Source organism: Caloenas nicobarica, chromosome 4, assembly GCF_036013445.1.
Source record: "Caloenas nicobarica isolate bCalNic1 chromosome 4, bCalNic1.hap1, whole genome shotgun sequence".
NCBI classification, from domain to species: Eukaryota; Metazoa; Chordata; class Aves; order Columbiformes; family Columbidae; genus Caloenas; species Caloenas nicobarica.
Window position 1 is genome coordinate 66,230,112 of NC_088248.1, and position 21,946 is coordinate 66,252,057.

At 37.8% G+C, this 21,946-nt stretch overlaps 1 protein-coding gene across 1 annotated transcript in view; it reads right to left on the reverse strand.

The window, feature by feature from the left end:
* Nucleotides 1-988: 988 nt before the first annotated feature.
* JAKMIP1 (janus kinase and microtubule interacting protein 1) overlaps nt 989-21,946 on the reverse strand; it is a 91,118-nt gene continuing 70,160 nt past the window's right edge. The window contains exons 18-21 of the mRNA XM_065633200.1: nt 20,732-20,809; nt 18,951-19,154; nt 3,792-3,857; nt 989-1,039 (exon numbers count right to left, since the gene is read on the reverse strand). Coding sequence (XP_065489272.1) covers nt 989-1,039; nt 3,792-3,857; nt 18,951-19,154; nt 20,732-20,809 — 399 coding nt within the window. The remainder of the gene's footprint in view (nt 1,040-3,791; nt 3,858-18,950; nt 19,155-20,731; nt 20,810-21,946) is intronic.

Below are 21,946 nucleotides of genomic sequence, written 5' to 3' on the forward strand. Positions count from 1 at the left end.
AAATTGTAAAGGTAAAAACATTGTATATTTTCAGTTTAAAAAACAAACAAACAAAAACCCACAAAAAAACTCCAAACCAAAACAACAAGAGGAACAACAAAAAGACTGTGTAAATATTCAATAGTTTTAAACCATAGCTTAATCTTCTAACAGTTAAGTAGTTGAGTTACCATCCTTACTGAAAGTCAGTGTGCAACATGCATTGCTCCACAGAAGAGGGCTAGGACTGATTTTCTAAATTGTATTTCCCTCTTGTTCAGGGTGAAAAGTGAGCACTGCTGCTATAGCTCCTGCTATAGAAGAAATTCCTTGTGTATTTTGCTTTGAACTGAAAGGACCAGGACACTGTGGAAAGGACAGTGGGAATGACAGCAGCGTCTCAGGGGACAGACATCGAGGTTTCTTATCCTTGCCCTTTCCACGTTGGATGGACACATGGAGGGTCAGTCATGTTGCAACCTTCACATCGCCTCATAAAAGGGAAATTAGGTTATTATTCCCAAGACATTTCATGTCTTTAAGGATCTCAATGAAGTAAAATGAAACCCCTTTTTGCATGAGTAGTGATACTTACAGGGCTCTTTAGAAAACAAAACTGAAAACCAAACAGTGTTCGCCACTTCTCCATCCTACATGACAGAAGGTAGGATCCAACATCAGTACCTGAACTCTTAGACAAAATGTATCTGCTCTGCAGAATTAAAAAGCACCCATTGCAGTTAATGCAGTCAACATCTTGTAATGCAAAATCATTTCTCCTTGAAAACTCAATGACTTTCTGCAGAAGTCTAGGAAGGTAACTGAAGGCATCGAAGTTGGATTTTATAGGTGACTCTTCCTTTCTGTGCATGCAAAACCAGTGTACCCTCCCCCATGGTTTCAGGGTCTTACAAAGACATTTCTCAAAGATGGCAAAATCTAAGAGTTAAAAATTCAGTACAAAGAAATATAAAGAATACCAACCACACGTCTTGGCTCAGTTGTGTCATCAAGGCCACAGAATGAAAGCTAGTGAAAAAAACAAAAAAAGGAACAAAAACTATAACATAAGATCAAAAGAAAATGAGGAAAAAAGAAAAGAAAAAAGATGTAAGATATGCAATATGAAATCCAATGACATTACAGCAGTTAGTCTTACATCAATATTAATTGGGTTGATCTGGAAGAGAGATACAGTATACCAATCTTACTCTAAAAAGGGGGAGCAGGGTACAAAATCCAGTATTTGAGGGAAAATTTTAAAATTGTAACATTTGTGGATTACGTAACTTTAGAAATATTAGGCTCGGGTCTGTGACTCAGGCAGGTACGTACAATTGCACACTTTAAAGCTTTCCTGAACCAAGACTTACCAAGCCAAGGCCACAAACTAAATGCAGCTTAAATGGTAGAGAATCAGTTATGAGAACAGCACGAAGTGTTTAAACAGCACTTGTTCCTCATGTATCAACTTGTAGAATAAAACTGAGATTTTGCATTATACTTTTGTATAGCCTTTAGAGGAAGGACATTTTGCTGAAGAATCTATAGGGTAAAAATACTGCCATCCTTATGTTCTTATTTGACAGAATTTCACATAAAACTTAAAAATTGAATCCATTCCTGAAGGAAAATAAAAAGCCATATTCATGACACTAACGATAAGTGGTGCACTGCTCTTAGCTATAACCAGCAATGAGGCCCAGGTCTAAGTACTGCCCTTCCTTCAGAAGCATACGAGTTCTCTCCATAAGAAATTATTGTGCTCAGTATCAACAGCATGTAGGTGTCAGTCTGCACCCACTGACATATTAAACCTTCAGAAGAGCAATGAATTCAAAGTATATAATACATTGATTCTCTGAGAACACAATCTTCCTTCAGGCAGTCAAACTCAGAATGGGATTTTATCCCGAGGAAAAAAAAAAATCAAAGATAATACAGATAGAAGGAAGCCCGCCACCCATCTGGGAGTTCGAAGGATAATAGAAAATGATAAAGCTTTTATGAGGTCTCCTGTGAATGCAACACTAAGGCAAAGAAAATGTTAATCATTTTACTTCATTACCAGCTTTCTGCTGAGCTTATGATTAAGCTGGTTCTTTTCCAATACTTTTTCCTATCCATCGCACTGATGAACCAGCACAGATGATGCTAACTTCCATTTTCAAAATTAGCAGTCTGCCTAATCCAATAACTTCTCTGTAAACTGTAATGACAATGATTAAAGACTTACATTTTGGAAATAGCAACATCTAGAGATGTTGTTGTTTTAGAATAGGTGGATAAACACTAATATTTGCAATAATTAACATGTAGACATATCACCTGTCCCTCAAGGTTTCTCTCCCCCTTGAGGAGTTAACTGTAGCATCTTAGACATCACTGGCTGCTAGGCAAGAACATCTTCAGGTATAAAAGGGGTCCAGGGCAGAAAGGGGTCCAAAGGCAGAAAAAAAAAAGGGGTCCAAAGGGAGCAAAAGAGCCCTTTAAGGGCTGGGTACTGCCTGTGTTTCTCTACTAGTGGAAACAGGGACCACTGCCTCCCTGATGGACACACACAGACTAACCCCAGCCAGGGAGTAGTGAGGCTGGTGTAAAGTGACAGTGATCAACAGCAGCAGACAGCCCAGCTCCCCACAGCTCTTCCCCTGGCTCTTCCACAAACCCAGCTGGATATCGCAGTTCAAAAAATGCAGAACGAGGTATTGCAGAGGGGAGACAACTACAGCAGTAGCAGAAGGGGCCAAGGAAGCTGCTGAGGGAGCTGGAGTGGCTGCTAGAAGTGCAACACCCCCAGAGGGTGACACAGCGGGGCTGCGACATCCTGAGAGCAGAGGAAGGGACAGTGAGACTAGTGAAGGGTGAGGAAGAAACCTTCCCACATCCAGCATGCTGCTCCCTAAAGCCTCTCTCACATCTGCAGACCTCTCTGGCCTCTTCCGACTCCCTTTCAGAGTTCCCCAAAAGTCTTCCTTTTGCTCTTTTGTCCTATTCTGATCCAAAAAGAAAAAACCAATGAAATCTCCCCTAACATCTCCAGCAGCAGGTTTGTGCCCATATATACCAGAGAATATGAACATGAGATGATGTGACTCATCTTGGGATCTAGGCACTGGTTTAGTAAAAGCAACATAACTGAAACACTTCGCTAGAGCTTAGAGAAAGGCCTGTTGTCAGCCTATGTCCTGCAGAATGGACTGAACTCCACAGACCTAGGAAACCCTTCAGTCCACAGCCCGCGAACCTTGTGGCATCTCTTGCTTGTGACCACAGTGACCCAAATACATTTGCTGTCTTAAGGCTCCATCAGAGCTTCTTCAAAAGAGGAGAAAATTTGCATTCCAGATTTTCATTTGTAACTTGTTTCCATCTTAAAGCAAGAAATATTTTTTGGTTGCAGTGTTCGCCACATGCACATCATTAACTTTTTTAAAATTTTCAGTATTTGCAAGTTTTGCAAAGCATTGTTATCCAAAGAACAGGGCTGAGCTAACTGCTTCTGTCAAACAGAGACAAATCTTTATATTGTTTCTTGATCTAAATCATAGCAATCCCCCACCTCCCCATTTAGTCTAGTGTCTTTCAGACCTCTTGATTCCTTTCTGTACTTGAAAGAAAACCCAGATAGCAAATTATTTCGAGCAGATTAGGGACGGAGCTTCATTTTATGCAGCACTGACTTGAACACAAATTTTATCTTTCTTGTTTTAAAATAGATTTCATGATATTAAGTACTATCAACATCAATGCAACAGAGAAAAATAAATTATGAAAAACAATTCATTGGCATTCCCCAGGTATTTATTTACCTTTTCCTCAATTTCTTTGAGTTGCCTCTTTTGAAGTTCGATTTTATCTTCTAGTTCTCGAATTCGCTGGAAAAGAAAAAAGTGAAATATGAATAATTAGACCTAATTTGAAAAATATATGAATAAAAAAGATAAGAAATAGATTAAAAATTAACACAGCAAATGCCCATTATTAACGTAACACTTCCTTTACAGTTACAGTAGGTATGTTCATGGCAGGATCACTCCATGTTTCTGTGAAAACATGGCATTTTAAACAAGCTAAAATTTATAGCATCATGTTTACTACCAGGAAGTCTAATCATCACCACTCATTAATCGTAATTTTAACATATACACACAGAAAATTCCAGTTAGCACCAATACTTTTAGAAGTACAACACTTCTTTCTCTGCAACTGCCAGAAGTTTTTTCTACTTAGCCAGATAGTCTGCAGATTACACCATCTCCTTTCATTCTAACTCTCTACTTTCATTTCCTATGAAACATAACTATGCTTCTGGCATAGTCACGCTATACCAGAAAAACAGAGCACCCAGATTTTCAAATCATCACTAAGACATTATCCAGATATTCAGCTCCGTCCTGTTGCCAGAGCCACCTCCCACCAGAATCAGATAGAATGTGCCCTTCTGTGCAGCTCTCCACATTTTTAAGGATTTTCCTTGTTCAGATCCACAAAGGTTCTCAAAAAATATGACTGTTGTTGAGTCTTCATGTCCTATGTTATTGCTGTCCCCTTGTTTCCTTTCTATAAGTTATACTTCCTTTCTTTTTCTTTTCCTTATCTATTTATTTTTATTTTTCTGGGCTTCTACATTAAGAAGATGCATTTCATTACACCTTTGGTATATTGTATAGTATATTAGTATGTTTTTTCCTCTTTTTTTATAGGCAGAAACCTGGAATCTCCTACTAACTCCTGCTGGGAATCAAGGAGCAATTTCATACTATCAGCTTTCTCAGGATTACCTGACCTTTATGTGACCTACAATAGTTAAGGTTATTAACAATTTCTGAACTTTGAAAGAGAAATCATCTAGTCTAATTTCTATGCATAGGTCACTAAAATTAACATGGCAGCTGCTGCACCACTCCCAAATTATTTTATTACATCCAAACTGATTTGAACAATAGTATCTGTTTCAAAACAACATCCAATCATTATTTACGTGTGATCAACTGCCACCACTAATTAATTACCTGCATTCAATTCAAAGACCTCAAATAGTGGAAAATGTCCCTCACTCATGGTAGCCCAGAAGAGTCACAGCAAGGCAGCAGCTGATCCATTGACCATTTTCTATTGGTTTTGAGAACTACAGTTTTCAGCTTGAATGTTTCAAATCTAACCCGGAGCTACCCTAAAGATGAGGTATATCCACTCTGCAGTTCACCTTGTCTAGGATGTACTCATCTCCACACAAATACTGCAGACGGGTCACAAGCAATAGCTTTGTTGTTGCTGCTGTTTTAAAACAAGAGGTTTTGCTTAAATGACTGTTTTGAATATTATGCAGTCAGAATAAGTCAATCAAAGCCTCCATTGTATCCTGCTGCATTGCTCAGAGATTTTCTCAGATAATATAAAAGCACAAACCAGATTACCCTCGTGTGACATGAGTGCATGCAGCTTTGCTGACAGTAACAAATGCCCCAAGCACAGCTGTATTAATTTTACTTTTCCCCTATTACATTTAAATTGATTTATACTTCATGTACTCCCTGCTCAAGGCAAGTCTATCTCTCAAGCAATGATCTTTATATACCGTATGTACCAGGAATACTGCAATCACTGCGAGAAGACACGGGATGAGAAGCAGTCAGATGTAATCACCTGTGAGATCTCTGGTCCATCAGGTTACACTCCTATTTCTCTCCCACTCATTTCTGTTATGCTGATTCCTACTTACAGCCACATCCCAGATCTGAGTGACAGACTTCAATTCTGTGGGGGTTCTGCTATGCTCTGTGCTAAAGTTTGACCATTGTGAGATGAGTGGGAAAAGCACTATTTTTAAATATCATTTTCACCTTCAAGATTTTTAATATGAGATATTTTTTCAATATCTGCTGAGAAATACCCACTGGAAAAAAAAGGAAAATGAAAAAAACCCCTAACATCTGGTGGGTTTCTCTCCTCAGGGTTTACAGCAAGTGTTCTTTCATAAAATAACATGTTAATTAGGATAAGATGGCATTTTTCAGATTTAGGAATTCTGTTAATTAAGTAAAAATTGAGGTGTTATTATTCCCTTATAAATTCTTAATCTTTTTAAAAAAATACAGCTATTCACTCCAGCTATTCAGAATAGTTCTAAAAAAAAAACCAACAGAGAATAGCTTCAAGGTAAAGAAATAAACACTTTCCCAAAAATCAGACAACCTAGTGATTGGAAGGGAATATACATAGGGTTGAACTCCTTAGCAGTGAAAAATCTACCAAAAAAAAAATCGCAAAATAACTCGATTTATGTCAGTAAGGTAGATATATACAGGGTGGGTATAGTCCGTGGGGCAGATATTTACATGTATACATGTGTATATGTAGACCTTGAACTTGCTACCTAAGGGTAATATGTTGAAGACAGGTGACTAGTATTTAAACAGTGACTATTCCCCTTATAAGAGCAGAAATCACAACAGAAGACTTAAGATGCAAATTAGTAAGATTTTGTAACCAACTTCTTTACTACAAAAATTAGCAGTTCAAAGCTAGACAGGTCAGAAATTTGCTCTAAAATACAACCATGGGCTGGAATTTTCCATCAGGTATCAAAGCTTGGGGTTGTTTACTTCTGGTTGTTTACTTGCTTTCCCCTGAAGTGTTGTAGGGAGGATTATCCAGGAGGATGAAGTGGGCGTAGCTATTCCCATCAATATCCTCTGACTGCACAGGGTCAGCACTGGAAGATAACCAGCCTAGCTCAGCTATTTATATATCCTGAATAATCTGATTTAACTCATTTATTTACATTTAACTGCAGAAATGGCCTTAAAAATATACACATATATACAAATATGTATGTATAAAAGTATATACAAATATACTGGCAGGAAAAAACGAGATTTACATCTGCATACATTATTTAACACATAAAACTAATTCTTTTCCCCCATTGTACCTATATGCTTTTACAGCATTATGTTGATCATACAAAGATAACCATTTCCAAAATATTAATTTAAAAAAATACATCTAAGCTACATTCAACAATCCTAGCTTTAAGAAAAAAAAGTATCTTCTAGAAGTAGCCAGAGATGTTCCTCAGTCAAAGATTGTACTAAACTACTGAGAAGGAAATTACACAAGAATTACACGTACTAAAGACCAAAGGCAGGACTGCTTGAGATTCAGTATAAGCATTTTCATCTTTATCTGCCCTTCCTTTTATTTGCAAGAATTAGCAATCAAGAAGCTGTGGACTCACTCTCAGGTTTTCTACACTTGACTAGATGCTTTCAATGAATTCTGATTTGTTTATGTTTGCAAAAGCATAACTGTGACAACAAATCATGCAGAACTATTATATTGTTATCAAGAAATTCTACCCGCTTCCACACTTTGTGGCATGAGCTGGTGATCAGTAAGTCAAGCTTTCCCTACTATGTCAGAGAGTTATAGCAGTTGTGCTATAAAAGATTCATTCAGCTCTGTCCTTGACAAAGCTCTCAGGAACCTTGCAGGGTAAACCCAGCACATTTTCAACTGCACAAAAAACTATGTGAGAAAGCAACGAAATCTACTATCTCTTGCTCTCAAATATTGAGAAATCATGGTTGAGATGAAAGCCACAGGCTATTCTTTTGTTTCTTTTCTTTTTTTTTTTTTAAAGGAGGAGTAGAACATATGGATAGACAACCCAAAACCAGCAAATTATCTGTGTTTCCTTTAAAGCCCCTAGCACTGGTCACAGTCAGAGTGCGGATTAGGGAGAGAATGGAGAGGTGCTCTGCTGGGTTCCAGCAATTCCTGTGTTAATAGCTGCCCCTCAGTCACACGAACACACCTTTCTCGGGACTGACAGGATTCGTGAGAATAACACCGTGATGTCAAATCACGAGGCCATACAAAGGAATTACTGTAGGTAAACAAAGAACCACAGTCAGATAAATATAGGGCAATGAGAATGCAACCATGAAAGAGAAGAATGCAAACATTAGGGACGTGGATTCTTAACACTGTCTGCCTTCCTGCATTCAAAACCAATCTGCCAAAATAAGGAATGCTAACTTGTAATTGATTTTATTATAATAGCAAATAAAACGTCACAAAACTTCTGGATGATGGATGAATAGATTTGCAAATACTCCCTGTTACTACCTTCACCCACATGTAGCTCTCCTGAGTTTTGGGAGGAGGGTCGGATGAGCATCCATTTTAGTATGGCAGGCATCTACTTGATAAATCGTCCTTCCACTAGCGATGAAGCGTGATGCCACTTCTGAGGAAGTGCTTGCAACGAGCCAGAAAGCAGCAGGGGCTGAAAGGGTCCTACTGCTGTCCTGAGTTAACAGCAGATGGCTCTGCTGGCCAAGCTACGGCTGGAACAGAAGCTTCAGCTCTGCCAGGAATAAGGCTCATCTGTGAAACCATTTGCATCTCCAGACAGCTACAGAACAAAGATGCTAAAGATGTACAACATATGCCTTACTTATTACTTAACTGCAATTTGATCAGACTTTTAAGTTCCATTATAAATTTTTTCTTGATAGTAGTTATTTATACATTATATATGCAAAGGTAGGGGGCACAGCTATAATTCCGATGGACAGTCTAAAAATGCTAACAGTTAGGTAAAAGAGACAACATCCAGAAAGTTAAGGCAGCTAAAGCATACATTTCCTTTGGAACTCTGTAGTGTGAAGACAGGCATTTGACTGAAAGTCTGCTGAAGAACCCCTACCATGGCACTACTTACCACATCGCTGAACAGACCCATAAAAGGGAAGTTTAACATCAGTCATTTGCAATTGTATAAATTATATGTTCACTGACTGCAGTGATCATATACTGCCCCTTCTATTCAATCCAATGCTTGAAGATCTTCCAAACACAAAGGGCTGTCAAATTGCCCAAAAGTGGGAAATTAAGCATTTTTCTCAGCAAAAGATTCCTAACTTCTGGAAGATTCTTCCTAAATGCTCATAACCCTCATTTCCTTTCACCTCATTAAGGGAAGTTTGTCTTTCCGGGAAACAGGATACACTTCTTGAACTTCAATAATTCACTTAAGCGATGGAAGTGTTTACTTGGATCCATCCAAGTAAACTTGGATGGCAAGTGCCTTCAGTGTGTATCTTCCAGTACCAGTAGGGAAATCAAGGCAGTCAGCTCTTCCTTTCTGAGGTGAAAGAGGTCTGAGACACAAGATGGGACTACATAACATTATTACTCACAGCAGTTCTGACCTTCCTCCAGAAGCTGAGGCTCCAAGTTTGCATGGAGCAATGTTATCTGAGCTGACCTATGCAGGACCAATTCAGGTGTCTCTGCACCTACAGCTCAGTTTTCCTGACAGCTGGATAAATTCCTAGAGATTTTTGTTTTCCAAATATATCCAAACTCAGTCAAAGGCTAGGTAGCCCTAGATGCAAATTTATTATTTTCACTAATCCCTTGTACAAAGATGCAAAAAGAGGGATAATACAGTTTTAAAAACTGAATTAAAGGCAACAGGTTCCTTGCAGACCATTCATCAAATCAGACGTCAGCTCAAATGGAATAGTGTTAATGCATTGGCAGTGGAGAACCAGATAGATACTGGTTTCAAAAGGGAAATTTCTGTAATTTTAGCATGATGTAGCTCCTGTGGCTATGGTGTAATCTCAGTGTTGCAAGCCACATCTCTGGGACATCTGAGGAATCAAGGTTTAAGTGAAATGCAAACAGCATAATGGTGGATGTGTGCCTATTTTCACTAACAGAGAAATTCCAATAACACAGGCTTAGAAAACTCTTCTTGCATTATGGAGCAAAGAAGCACAAGTGATGAACTTGATACTGGAAATGATAATATTATTCTTCCACTACTTAACATCATTGAATGGTTTAACTAAAATGAGAAAATTACTCTATTGAAAAAGAAAAAAAAAAAAGTTAATTACATTCCCTCACAGTACATATGAAGCATGTGTGCCTCACTTGTATTATAGTAGCAATCCATCTACATTAAGTACCATCTCCATTTATATAGTGGCTAATGTAAAGGAGCACTGAAACAAATGGAAATCCTTTCACTAAGCTCAGCGAGCCCCAGATTGCAGTCTCAGAGCTATCATTTTTCTGCTGGAGGATGTAAATCAGCCCAGTAATGATTTGTCATCATTTTGAGAGTTTGGCAGGGGAGGAACTTCAGGATTACAAAGAAAGAAAATTGATCTGAAATGTAATGAAGTGCCCTACAGGTTTAAGATGCTAGGTCCAAATTTCTCCCTCCAACCTACTCAAATATGTGTATTTCCTCATTTGTTTTAGTTTTTATTTCATGATACCACAAATTCTGATGAGAAATGGACTGTGTCTCTCTGCAATTACATGGTCCCTTACACATATTCTGGTTTTTTTGACCCCATCTCCCAGATATATTTTTAGCAGAAAACACAGATTCTGAGAATTTCAGTGATTTCCGTTAATTGTATAGTGATACTGGTAGATGAAGTGAACTTCTTCATCCAAGCCTTTTGTCCTCCACAATCCTTTCATACCATTACCCAGCCATTCGCAGTCATCAAACGAAATCTTGGATGATGTCATTCCTCAAACTTTGCCAAATAGGGAAAACATCACCAGGAAAGGAACTTCAGTGACAAGTTTCATCTACCAGACAAAGATGAAGACGTTCCTTCATATAGCTGTCGATCTGCGGAACTGATGTTCTTGCTTCCTAGATAAGTGGGTAAGTAAAGAGCTCATCTCAACAAACATACTGTTTTACTGACAGCAACATCAGGAACATCAATTTATCCAGCTGCAAAATATGCTCCTTGACATGCTACAATAGTTGTGAAAACACAAGTAATCAGGGGATTTAGAAATCACCTTAATAGTTCCTGTGACACACATTTATTGGATTTACATTCACCAGCACATCCAAGGAAACAATTTGATAATTTTAGCACAAAGCAGACAAAGAAGGATTTGCTAAGCTGCTTAGAGCCTCGGCTCTGAAATGTTGGAAAGGTTCAGGCTGATGTACATTTACAGAATAGGCACTATGGATGGACTATACCAAACATGAACTGTGTTTTGAACCTTTGAAGCCAGCTTATGATCAAGAGCGTATCTCATTCTGCAGCAAAATTTAGCAAGGGAAATGTTTTCTCTGACAAAGGGAAGAATCAATAGTATTTCATTATATCATTATCTTAAGCAGCTTCTCAACACTATTAAGACACAGGTATGTAAGATCTTTAATAATGTGAACAGCGTAACTATGTTACATGTATAAAATTAACAAAGATGAATATAAATTGGATTGACTTTAGCTATTATTCAAATGACTAAACTAATGGATAAAATTCCTTAATGAAAATAAATATATTATTTTCTTTTTTTTTTCATAAATTTAATGCATTTTAATAGCCCTCTACTGTGTTTACAATACAATTTGCATAGGTAGTTGCCACATGCATTTACTCAAGCTGTTGCTTCTGCTACTGTAAGGGATCCAGACTCAGGAGTCCAGATGTTTCCTTTAGCTTCATTTTCCTAGTATGTGATTTTGCATAATGGTCATAAGAAAATGAGAAAGCACACTGTAACAGCATTAGCTTAAGCTATCTTTGTTGCCGTCTTGTTTTACTTTATGAATGAAAACTTAATATAAATTTCGTCCAGTTGAATATTATAAATAATACATCATTTTGGTTATACTATACCTCTGATTCTCACCAAATTCTTTCTTTACATAGTAGGTAAAAATTTCATTCCTTTCTGTGTTCTGCAGTCTTAACCATGATAATCCAATTAATTGTTATTGAAGCAGGAGAATTGTTCTAGTTAATCTTTATTAGGCATTTGTCATTTCTTTGTTTGCCTTCCTGAGGAGAATGACTCTTTTAGAGCTGCACTGATGCATTTCTCAGTATGAAAGTTAATATGTTCAATCACATTGCTCCTAGTAGTAAATCAGTGAATTTAATTAATGCATTTAGCTTAAAATAATAATTTTTATGAGTTGATACTGAGTGACTACATGTAGGTGAAGACATGGCTTAATCTACTAGTAAACTTGATTTATTATTTTTTAACACTGGGAGTCTTTTAATTTATGCTATATTAAAACTACATCATACATTGATATCTAACAGAAGAATATCAACGGTCTTATTGCTTTTCATTAGGGAAAAACAATAATTAAAGCCACATTACCCTTAAATCTACAAAGAATGGTTTTTGTAAGTCTGCTTGAGCTCAGAAGGAAAAACACATTCAGCATCTTAAAAATGACTTCTTGACAGCCTAGGCTCTTTATGGGGGGGGGGGGGGAATTTTTAAAAAAAGCAATATTTATTAGTATTAAATTTATATTATTTTACATTCTGGTATTTAAATAGCAAATTTCCATAGAAGTAAGTATCATGATATATGTGTGAATTGTACATATAAACCAACATTTAATCTTCACTTCTATAACAAAACTTACAACACTTTCTTTTTTAGATTTGCCTTTCCTCAGCTCCCACTGGCCTTTCCTAAGAAACACAGAGTATTCACAATTTCAGATCAGAGGATTTCAGCATTCAAACTTCAGACTAGAATTTTCTTGATTCTAATACTACTTTAAGGCACACAGTTGCTTTTGAGAACAACCTCAATTACACCTCATTTAGGACAAAGGGAGCAGACTTTTCAGATATGTTTTGTAGGTATTACACCAGTCCTACTATCATCACTTATTCAGACAAGTAGTATCACTGAGGCAGTTAGCAAAACAGGCATGGGTAGATCTGAACTATAAATATACACGAAACATACATAAGGAAATACTGAAAAATAAACATACAGAAATAACTAAAATTAACTCTCATTTGCCATGCATGTCATCTGTGGGAAATTACAGAAGTTTATTACGATATTATCGTTATAATAGCAATGATGCCTTGGAAGACTCAACATTCACTCCTGCATGACAAGTCAATACCCAAGGTCAGCTATGATTAACCCAGTCACGATGTGCTTGATAAATACAGATTGCAGTTAGACAGATACAATAGCAGATGTCTTTAAGAGTAATTAATGAATATTAAAAAGAAGTATTATCAACAGTAATTTATTATGTGCTGAACAGCAAAGCACAGAACATTTCTCAATTGCAGACATTAGTACTTGCAAAAATTAAAAAATATAACTGATTGCCCTATGAATTCCTATTCGTGTACAGCTGTATGGAAAAATGGGGGGGATGAACTTTGCTAGCATCTTAGCACTTCAGATTTAAAATATAAACATTAAAACATACGGTACCTATATAGATTTGGTTGTAAAATGATCTGAAACTTGACCCAATTGTTAATATTATTGTGTAAGTAACCTTAGTAGTAATACTTCTACCTACTTTCTGAATTGTGTGGCAAAGCTGTGAGTTTTTGACCAAGCCAGCCTCTCTGCCACAAGGCAACATGCCGGAGTAGGTGATGTCTTTGATTTGTCCTCTCTGACGCAAGGCAATGTGCCAAAGAGGACAAATTTCAGACAAGAGATCTTCATGCCTATCAATAAAGTACTCTGAGTATAGCAACCTCCCTCCCCCAAGAGCCTTTCCAGTAAGAAACATTAAACCTTGTGTGAAAAATAGACAGTATATCAACCATGACATTACACAGCAAAGGGGAGCAGATTAACTGCTGGATTCATCCAAACTTCATCTCAACATCTGCAGTACATCAAGGGCTAAATCTCAGGCTCCTACTTCACATTGGCAATTAATGTATTAACAAATTAATTGTTTTAAAATAAAGGTTTTCAGAGAAAACCAATGAAACCCCAAATAGGTATTCCAATAGGCTGAGCCAATAGGATTTTATAGATATAGTGACATACAATCCTATGGATTTGCAAACAAACTACTCTCCTAGTGTGAAAAAGGTGCCCTACCTACAAGAGAGCAGGGCGAACTCATGGAAGAGTAACATCTACTATATCTTTATTTGATCTATAAGCAGTAAGAACTCGGTTTTCAGGTCAGGGAAAAAAAAAAAAAGGAACAAAGAAACAAAGAAACTTAGAGAAGGAAATCAGTTTGTTGTTTCTTGATTTCAAGCTATCTTTATATTTTGAAATTTCAGGATGAAAAAAGACATCATTGCTTCTGACTTTTCCTTGGTGTCCATGAAAAAAGTGCCTGAGACAGTACATTTACAGTCAATCCTTCTCTACATCAGTGACATATAGAGGTCAGTTTTGAGTTATACCTGTTTTGTCCTAAACGATAGTCCTATGCATTCTTTTCGTAAAATGTGCCAAGAAAGTGGTGATTTCTGCTTTTATTAACGATGAATAATCCAACCTCGTCATAGGACTAAATGCTGTAGTTTAAAGAAAACATGCCTAAAATATTCCTGCTACATTCCAACTATTTAAAGCTGCAATTTGGATGCCTTCAGCATTCCATAGATGTATTATGTTCAGGCCTAGAACTGAAGTGATGGTTTGTTTTATTTTGCAAAACTGAGCTCCACCCAAGAATATACTAACTCAGAATAAAACATCCTCATTTTAGTACAGTACTACAGTGCGACTCAGAGAAAAAAAAAAAAAGTTTCACACTTTTTGATGACACAAGGAACTAACATATTTTCAATTTCCTTTTTCTTACAATTTTATACAAAGATAAGACTGCTCTTGGAAATTATTGGATTACATTAACAAAATCTGTCTCATACCCTTTCTGATTAGCAGCAACTATTTTTGCAAATGAGTGTGTGTCAATCTGCTGTCCTTCAAGGACTTTCTCTCTTCTCTTTGTATTTAAAATAACTTAAAATGAAATCAGAATAAACTCTATTTCTGTTATAAATTTTCTTTGTGTTTGAGTACTGCCAACAGTGCAATTTGATTTAATCTATCCTAATTTAAAGCCTGGTTCTGATCACTTTCCACAGTTTTTTAGTCCAGAAGCAGATGCAGTCAAACCAACAGGAATATATTTCAAGTTGGATCCCATTTGGTTTATATAAGACATAACTTGACTTTAAATATTCATTGATTTCATCAGGTAACACAATCATAGTATATTTTTAGGGTGATTTAACTATGATGCTCTGTGGATTTCTTGTGTTGGGTTTTTTGGGCAGCTGGGGTTTTTTGGGGTTGTGGGGTTTTTTTTGAGTTTGCTTAATTAAGAAGTTGATAACACTACTTCAGAAACATATTGCTCCGATTGAAATATTTCTTCTCAAAGATGGTTTTTATAGCTACATTAACACATTTTTCTCTCTCTCTCGAAATGGCTTAGCATGTTATATATGTGTATATATATACACACACACACATAATTACCCTTCTTAACAGAATCTGCTAGTAATGATCTTCATGTTTTCCAAAATGCACAAAAGTCATGCCACTGCACTGGCTAGAGCACAAAAGTTACTTTTAAATGAAGTTCTGCTAAAAATAAACCAGACACTGATTTACAAAAGCTTATAATAACAGTGTAGCACAATGAGACATTTTTGATGGCAATGTATTCAGGAATAGCAGTTGAACTGCACATACCCTATGGCTAAAAGCAAATATCACAAGCTGCTCATGACAGATTTTTAATTAACATATTTTGCCTCCTTCCTAGTAGGGAGGATGGTGTAAATCAAAGCACCTTCTCTGACTTTAAGGGAGTACTGTCAATATGCTTCAGCTGAAGATCTTTCCCCTAGACCTGCATGTTACACTCTGGGTTTAATAAAAGAGTTCCATGCCTTAGCAAGCGGATCTCATCACACTGTCTGTCTAATTTGGCTCCACAGAGGCCTGTTTCCTTAATACGCAAGTGGTGTACACGAATGGTTCCATTTATATACTAATGAACAATAATAATATGAGGCTACACATGCCCAAGATGAACAGACCTGCCAACATAAAACAGGCCCTAACATCCTAAAATTCATTTATTTCGCTGGAACAAAATCAATACCCAGTGGCTAAGAACTAAGGCTTTCTGTCTGGACAAAGAAGCACACAAAGCAGCACAGGCTCACATTTGGACAACAGTTTACCCACCTCTTATGCACGTCCCTGTCCTTTTCAGAGTGTATTTTCTCAAGGAGGAGCATTTACCTGCTCTGTAAAATCAACACCTCACAAGCTAAATCCTCAAAGTCCCTGTGTGAAGCAGTTATCCTATATGAAACCTTGCAGACCTACCTGCAGCATTCATCTCATGTCTTGCCACTTCTGCATCCTGCAGTATGTTCAAGGATCATGTAAAAACAAGGAGAGAACTCAACTTCTCCTTCTCCATCATCAGATCTTCTTGGACACCCACTCCACATGTCTGACACAGAAACTCTGACTCAGAGAAGGCCATGCCCAGTCTGCCAGCATAAGTAGAATTGTTCTTTCTAAGCACTTGTATCAGGCAGACCAGAAGGTAATAGAAGCAAATAAACAGGCCTTCTGGAAGTGATCAAACTTCCAGAGTTTCAGAGAATTTGGAGTCTTTAATACATGGCTGCTGTTTCAGGCAAAGTTTGAGAGTGCTTGCAACAAGGACATTCTGTATTAAGTCTTGAGGTTCACCATGATGTCATATCATTCTCCATATTCAGCAAAGTAAGAAGGGTGGTGCATACTGTAAAGGCTCTGCAGGCTCTACAAACATATCCAGGAGTAGACTACTGTTTTGCCAGAATAAGGTGTAATAGGTGTTTGCTAATGCCAGAATGTCAGCAAAATCTCTGGAGGCCATAAATGTATCAAGAAAAGAGGGGTTTCATTTAATGTAGCATCTAGGGATGTACTATATTTATGGCAGCTTCATCCATACCTTAAGGACTCTGCCAACACAGGTATGCTCTCATTTTTGCAGCATTTCAGCTTCTATCTCTTAGTGCAGATGAATGTAATTCTATGAGAATTAGCCCTGTGACACTACTGATCTAGAGTTTTTTGTTTGTTTAAGTTGTGGACATTTGCATACAACTACTAGGATATCAGTGGTGACAACTGGTCCCATAAGGACCAACAAATACAACCTTAAGAATAAAACAACTGAGAAAATATTTTCAAATGCAATCTGCTAATCTCCCTTACACCAGGCAAATTAACTACCAACTTTGCCTTTGTTTTTCCTATCTACTAAGGGGGAGCGGGCGAAGTAGATGACTAAAATACTCAGCTCGTTATTAACCAGTAGGATTCAGTTTAACATGTCCTGCAGGGCTGTAACATTAGCATGTGTAATGAAGTGGGCACAACACAAAACTCTAATAACAGACTATAAAATGGAACTGGAGACACGTACATAAACATCCAGGGCTAATGAGTCTATGCTTACACTAGCACTTTTGTTCAGAGCAGGAGTGAAGTTCTCATCCACACCCACCATATTTAACTTTATATTGTGGAGCAAGCTATGAGTACGTGAACTGGACTCAAACTGAAGATGTGTTCCAGATGTGCACCTAAAGTGCTCTGACTGATAGTGAGCAGTTCATGGGACCAAACAGAACATAGTCCAAATTAAACCCCTGATAGGCAGCTAGTATGGATATTGAGTCCTCAAGAACAACTGTTTCACTCTACAAATCTCCTCCTATTTTTGCTTCCTATTTGCCAATATTATATGAGCCTAACTTAGAAGCTCTGCTGAGGTGTCCCCCAAAAATACACTCCAGTAAGGGTCACAAAAAGGACCTAGCCAATAGTGATCCTTCAAACAGCATCGAACTACATGCCTGGTGGAAGCAAAGGAGCAAACTACATCTAGCCTGATGTAAAAACCTGAAATTGTACATTGTTTAAGTGTAGAGGCATCAGTCAACACACAACAACATTCATGTCCATTGAACATCACTGATAAATAATATTTACTCAACTGAAAAGTGTTGCTTTATTGTTCTAAATAAACACCAACAGTCTGGCTGGGAAAATGGACTGTCTAAGATACTGGAAAAAACCAAACAAACAAACAAACAAAAAAACCCTAACCACATCTCACTACACTACACTTTCGTCTACACCTTTTTTTACCAAATTTCATATATTTAGTCTAGTCTCTATTTCTGACACTTTTAACACCAGCTGGTGCCTACCTTCTCCAGCTTTCTGTACGCCATCATTGATCTGACACCCATCGAAAAAAATTCAAGAGCTGTGCCTAGCAGAGTTTGGTATTTAAAATATGTGATTCTGGATTTGTACAGATAGTAGCTAGAGCAACTGGAGGGTAGTCCTTAAGATCTAAGACATCTCGCTGCATCTTCCGGAGCTTACTATAGAGAGAAACTAAAATCCTTAGGAACAATTATTCCTGCTGGAATAATTAACACCCTGAGACACTCAGCTCTCTTCTTTCCCTGAATATTTGCACAGAAAAACCAGTAATCCTACCAAATGATTCTTCAGTAAATAACTACCACACTTACCAGGACCTTGTCTGAACTCAAGTTGTCAGTATTTCTCCTTAAGGAAGTGTTTTAGACAGACAACACTTTTCCGGACTAATCTAAAGGCATGAAGCTTTGTAAATGGCTTCCTATGACTTCCTCTTTTTTTCTTTTTTTTTTTTTAATTTTAAAAGATTTCACAGCTACAAGAAATAAAAGTGAAGGGGGAGGGTGGGGGGTGGAGAACGAGAATAAAACACTGGGATTCCTGTAACTACTGCTTCTGTTACAGTCTTAAAACCTTCCATTCTGGCTTTTTCTAATTTAGGCCTTAAGCTTGCAGCAAGCTCCCCGTGGAGTCAGTCCCGTGGAAGACTGTGTCATTGTATGCACATGAAACAGATTGTGCAACAGGACCTTATAGTGAGACAGTGACTCGTTTTGTGTGCGTACCATGCCCTGACACTGCTTGTCTCCTTGACATGGCAGCAATACAAAGAATAGACTAAGCGTAACTTGACGAGGTGAGGGTGAAGCGATGCTGTTGTATGGGCAGTGGTGGCAACCACAGAGGTAACACCAACACAGGGGAGGAGAGAGAACCGGGATTACCTGCTGTGCCTGCTGCAGCATCTCCATTCGCTCGTGCAAGATCTGGCTGTCAAACTCACGGCTCTGCCGCAGGATCTGCCGCCGCACCTTCTCCACTGCAGCTCGCAAATCCTCCCGCTGGGCTTCGGTCAGCGACTCGCTCGCCCACCTTCCTGGATCCTGCTGCAGGGCATTATACAGCGTGGCTTCCAGCTCCTGGATTTTCTAATGCAACCCAAATCACATACAGAGAGGTTGCCATTTGAATCCAGCAAGCAAAGGACGCACCGACAGCTAGAGGAGAAGGCTAGCAAGCAAAGCCTTAGGCAGGAGGGAAGGACAGACAGACACAGGTAGACAGAAAGCAGCAGTGAGCAGTGAGGAGCATTCCACATAGAGTGCACGTGGCCTCCCGGCACTGATTTACACCCAGGCGATGCTTCCCATTCTAGTAAACGATTGATTTCTTCTATATAAGAAAAATTCAAATCACAGGTCTGCGTTCAATGTGTGATAAAACCCCAACACCTGATGCTGAACATTACGAAATTAATGCAAGCTAACAGATTCCTTTCAACTGCAACTAAATTGTTAAGTCATCCTATAAAATAAAAAGCCCACAGAGAGAACTGTGAACAACAGAAATCTTACTGTCTCACTCTCTCTAGCCCTATTGTCCTGTCATTGTCTACTTCTCTGGCTTAGTTCCAAGTTGCCACAAGCAATGAAGAGAGGAACGCTTGTGTATTTGCGTACACTAATCCCTCATCAGTCTCTTGCCATTTGTCAGATTCCTAACCTGATTCTCATGCACTGACCAAAACTGCTGTACTTTGCAAAGCAGAGAGCACAGGAGAACTTCATATTCACATGGAGAACTGTATTTCCAAGGGTAAAGAAAGAACGGAATCATGGCAGTGTTTCTCTGATCACTAGGGTTAGCAGGATCCTATTAAAAACCAGCATCCAGACTGACAATATTTGGACCAAGTGCATCTCTTAGCATTCCTTTAGCCCTCACAACACCTTTGTGAGGTAGGTAATTCTATCCATATTAGTGTTGCATAAACAGCTGCACAGAGAGGTTAAATGGCTTGCCCAAGGTCACAGTGCTATAAATAGAGCCTGTTTGCTTTTATCCCTGTCATCTCCTCTGAGCACTAGACCTTGCTTTTTTTTTTTTTTCTGAAAACAGTTTTCTCATAAGAAATATTTACAATGTATTCATTATTCTTCCGAGCATAATATTTTTATTTCCTGAAGACTCACTATTAACAAAGTTGGGTGTGCAGTTTTACCAGTTCCTGGATAATTCTAATTGTTGCTTAACCTGAGAGAAGGCAAGGTTGCAGCTTCTCTTTTGAAAACTAGGAAAGTTAAGGTTAGGACAGCACAGGAAGGAATCACATAGGAAGAACAGGCATTCCCAGAATAGGATAGGTTAGCAGCAGTAGTATTTACAAATACTTAGGGAAAAGCAATGTTGGAAAATTTCTAAAGTAATTTCTGGTGTATTTTACCAGTCATGGTTTTGTGTACACATAAATAAGTCCTTCCCATTCCAGATGTACTAACAAGATGTTCATATACTTTAGAACAAAAAAAGCAATGCAAAAACGTTACACTTCTAAATACTGTAATCCATTTCCTAAGTCTCCATTTAAGTAATATTTGATTTCCTAGTCTGGCAAAAAAAAAAATCAATTAAAAAAGAACCGTATTTATAATTAAAAGATAAAAAAACGCCTGTATTTTATAAAATCTGTTCAAACATGAAAAATTAATTACTGTTCTTTTCCTACCATGTATGCCTGGTCCAAAGCTTGTTTCCTGTAGTCGAGTTCTTCCTCTAAATAACCCTTCTGTTTACTGAACAGGTCCTAAGCAATAATAAAAAGAAGGGAGTATTTGTTCTTTATCCTAGTTAATGAAGAATCATAAATGCCATCATTTTTATGTGAGCTTTCCATTTGAAAGCAAAAGAACATCTATAGCAAATGACCACATTCATCCTAAGGATATTTAGAGTATCAAATTTACAATATTAGCACTTAAAATAAGTCTATCATATTAATGAGTTGTACCTAGAAAGTGTAGACCTCTACACCAGTGTACAAAGCTGCCTTGACCTGTCAGGCATGCACACAATGGCCAAAAGGTGACTGGGAATGTGCATGCATGTGGTCCAGCAATCGTCACTTTCACAGGGCAGGCCAAGGGAGGGAAGAAAGAAACAAGTGAGGGCACTCTACTGCTTCTCTGTAAATATCCAATGTGCACTCTAAAGGAAATAATGAGGAAACCGTCATTTGTGTTGTCTATCCTGTTCTTCTAGGCAGGAAATCAGAACATGCAGGGTCCTAGCTGGATTCTGCAGCAACTTTCCCTGATGCATTAGTGAAGTGGGAGTAAAAGTTCAGTGCTTGATTTGTAAAGGTAAGAAGCCATTTCAAAATGGGTAAAGTGATGCCCAGAGAGGTTAAGTGACTTTAGCTGAAGAAGTCTTCAATGTTTTACAGGGTTTACAGGGATTTTTTGCTTTTGTTTTTAAAATCAAACTCACCAGTTTTCATAGTTATATGTATTTACACATATCTAACACAGGCTGAGGATTCAGTGGGGCACAGTATCCAAAAGCATAACGTTGCAGGAAAGTTGTGGACATTTGCATGGTTGTCTGAATAGTCAAGCGAGATCTGACTGGTGATGGTGCTCTTGCAAAATATGCCTTTAAAATATTTTGGATGATAGAAAGTAGAATATAAAATAGTTAATTGATTTGATTAGCTTTTCCTTCTAGGCAGGTTTTCATGCTCGAAAAAAATAGTAGTAGTCCAGAAAGCAGAGAAGCCCTTTGATTGAATTTAACCTTTTCCATAATTTTTTTTACTATTCAACAAACTCTTAATTTCCTCAAATATAGAATAAATGCCAAATTAAGTACATAGTGTTCTTAAGATGATTAATTGTAGCTTGTATTAAAAAAAAATCAAATGTTGCTGGTCTGGCTAGTTTTA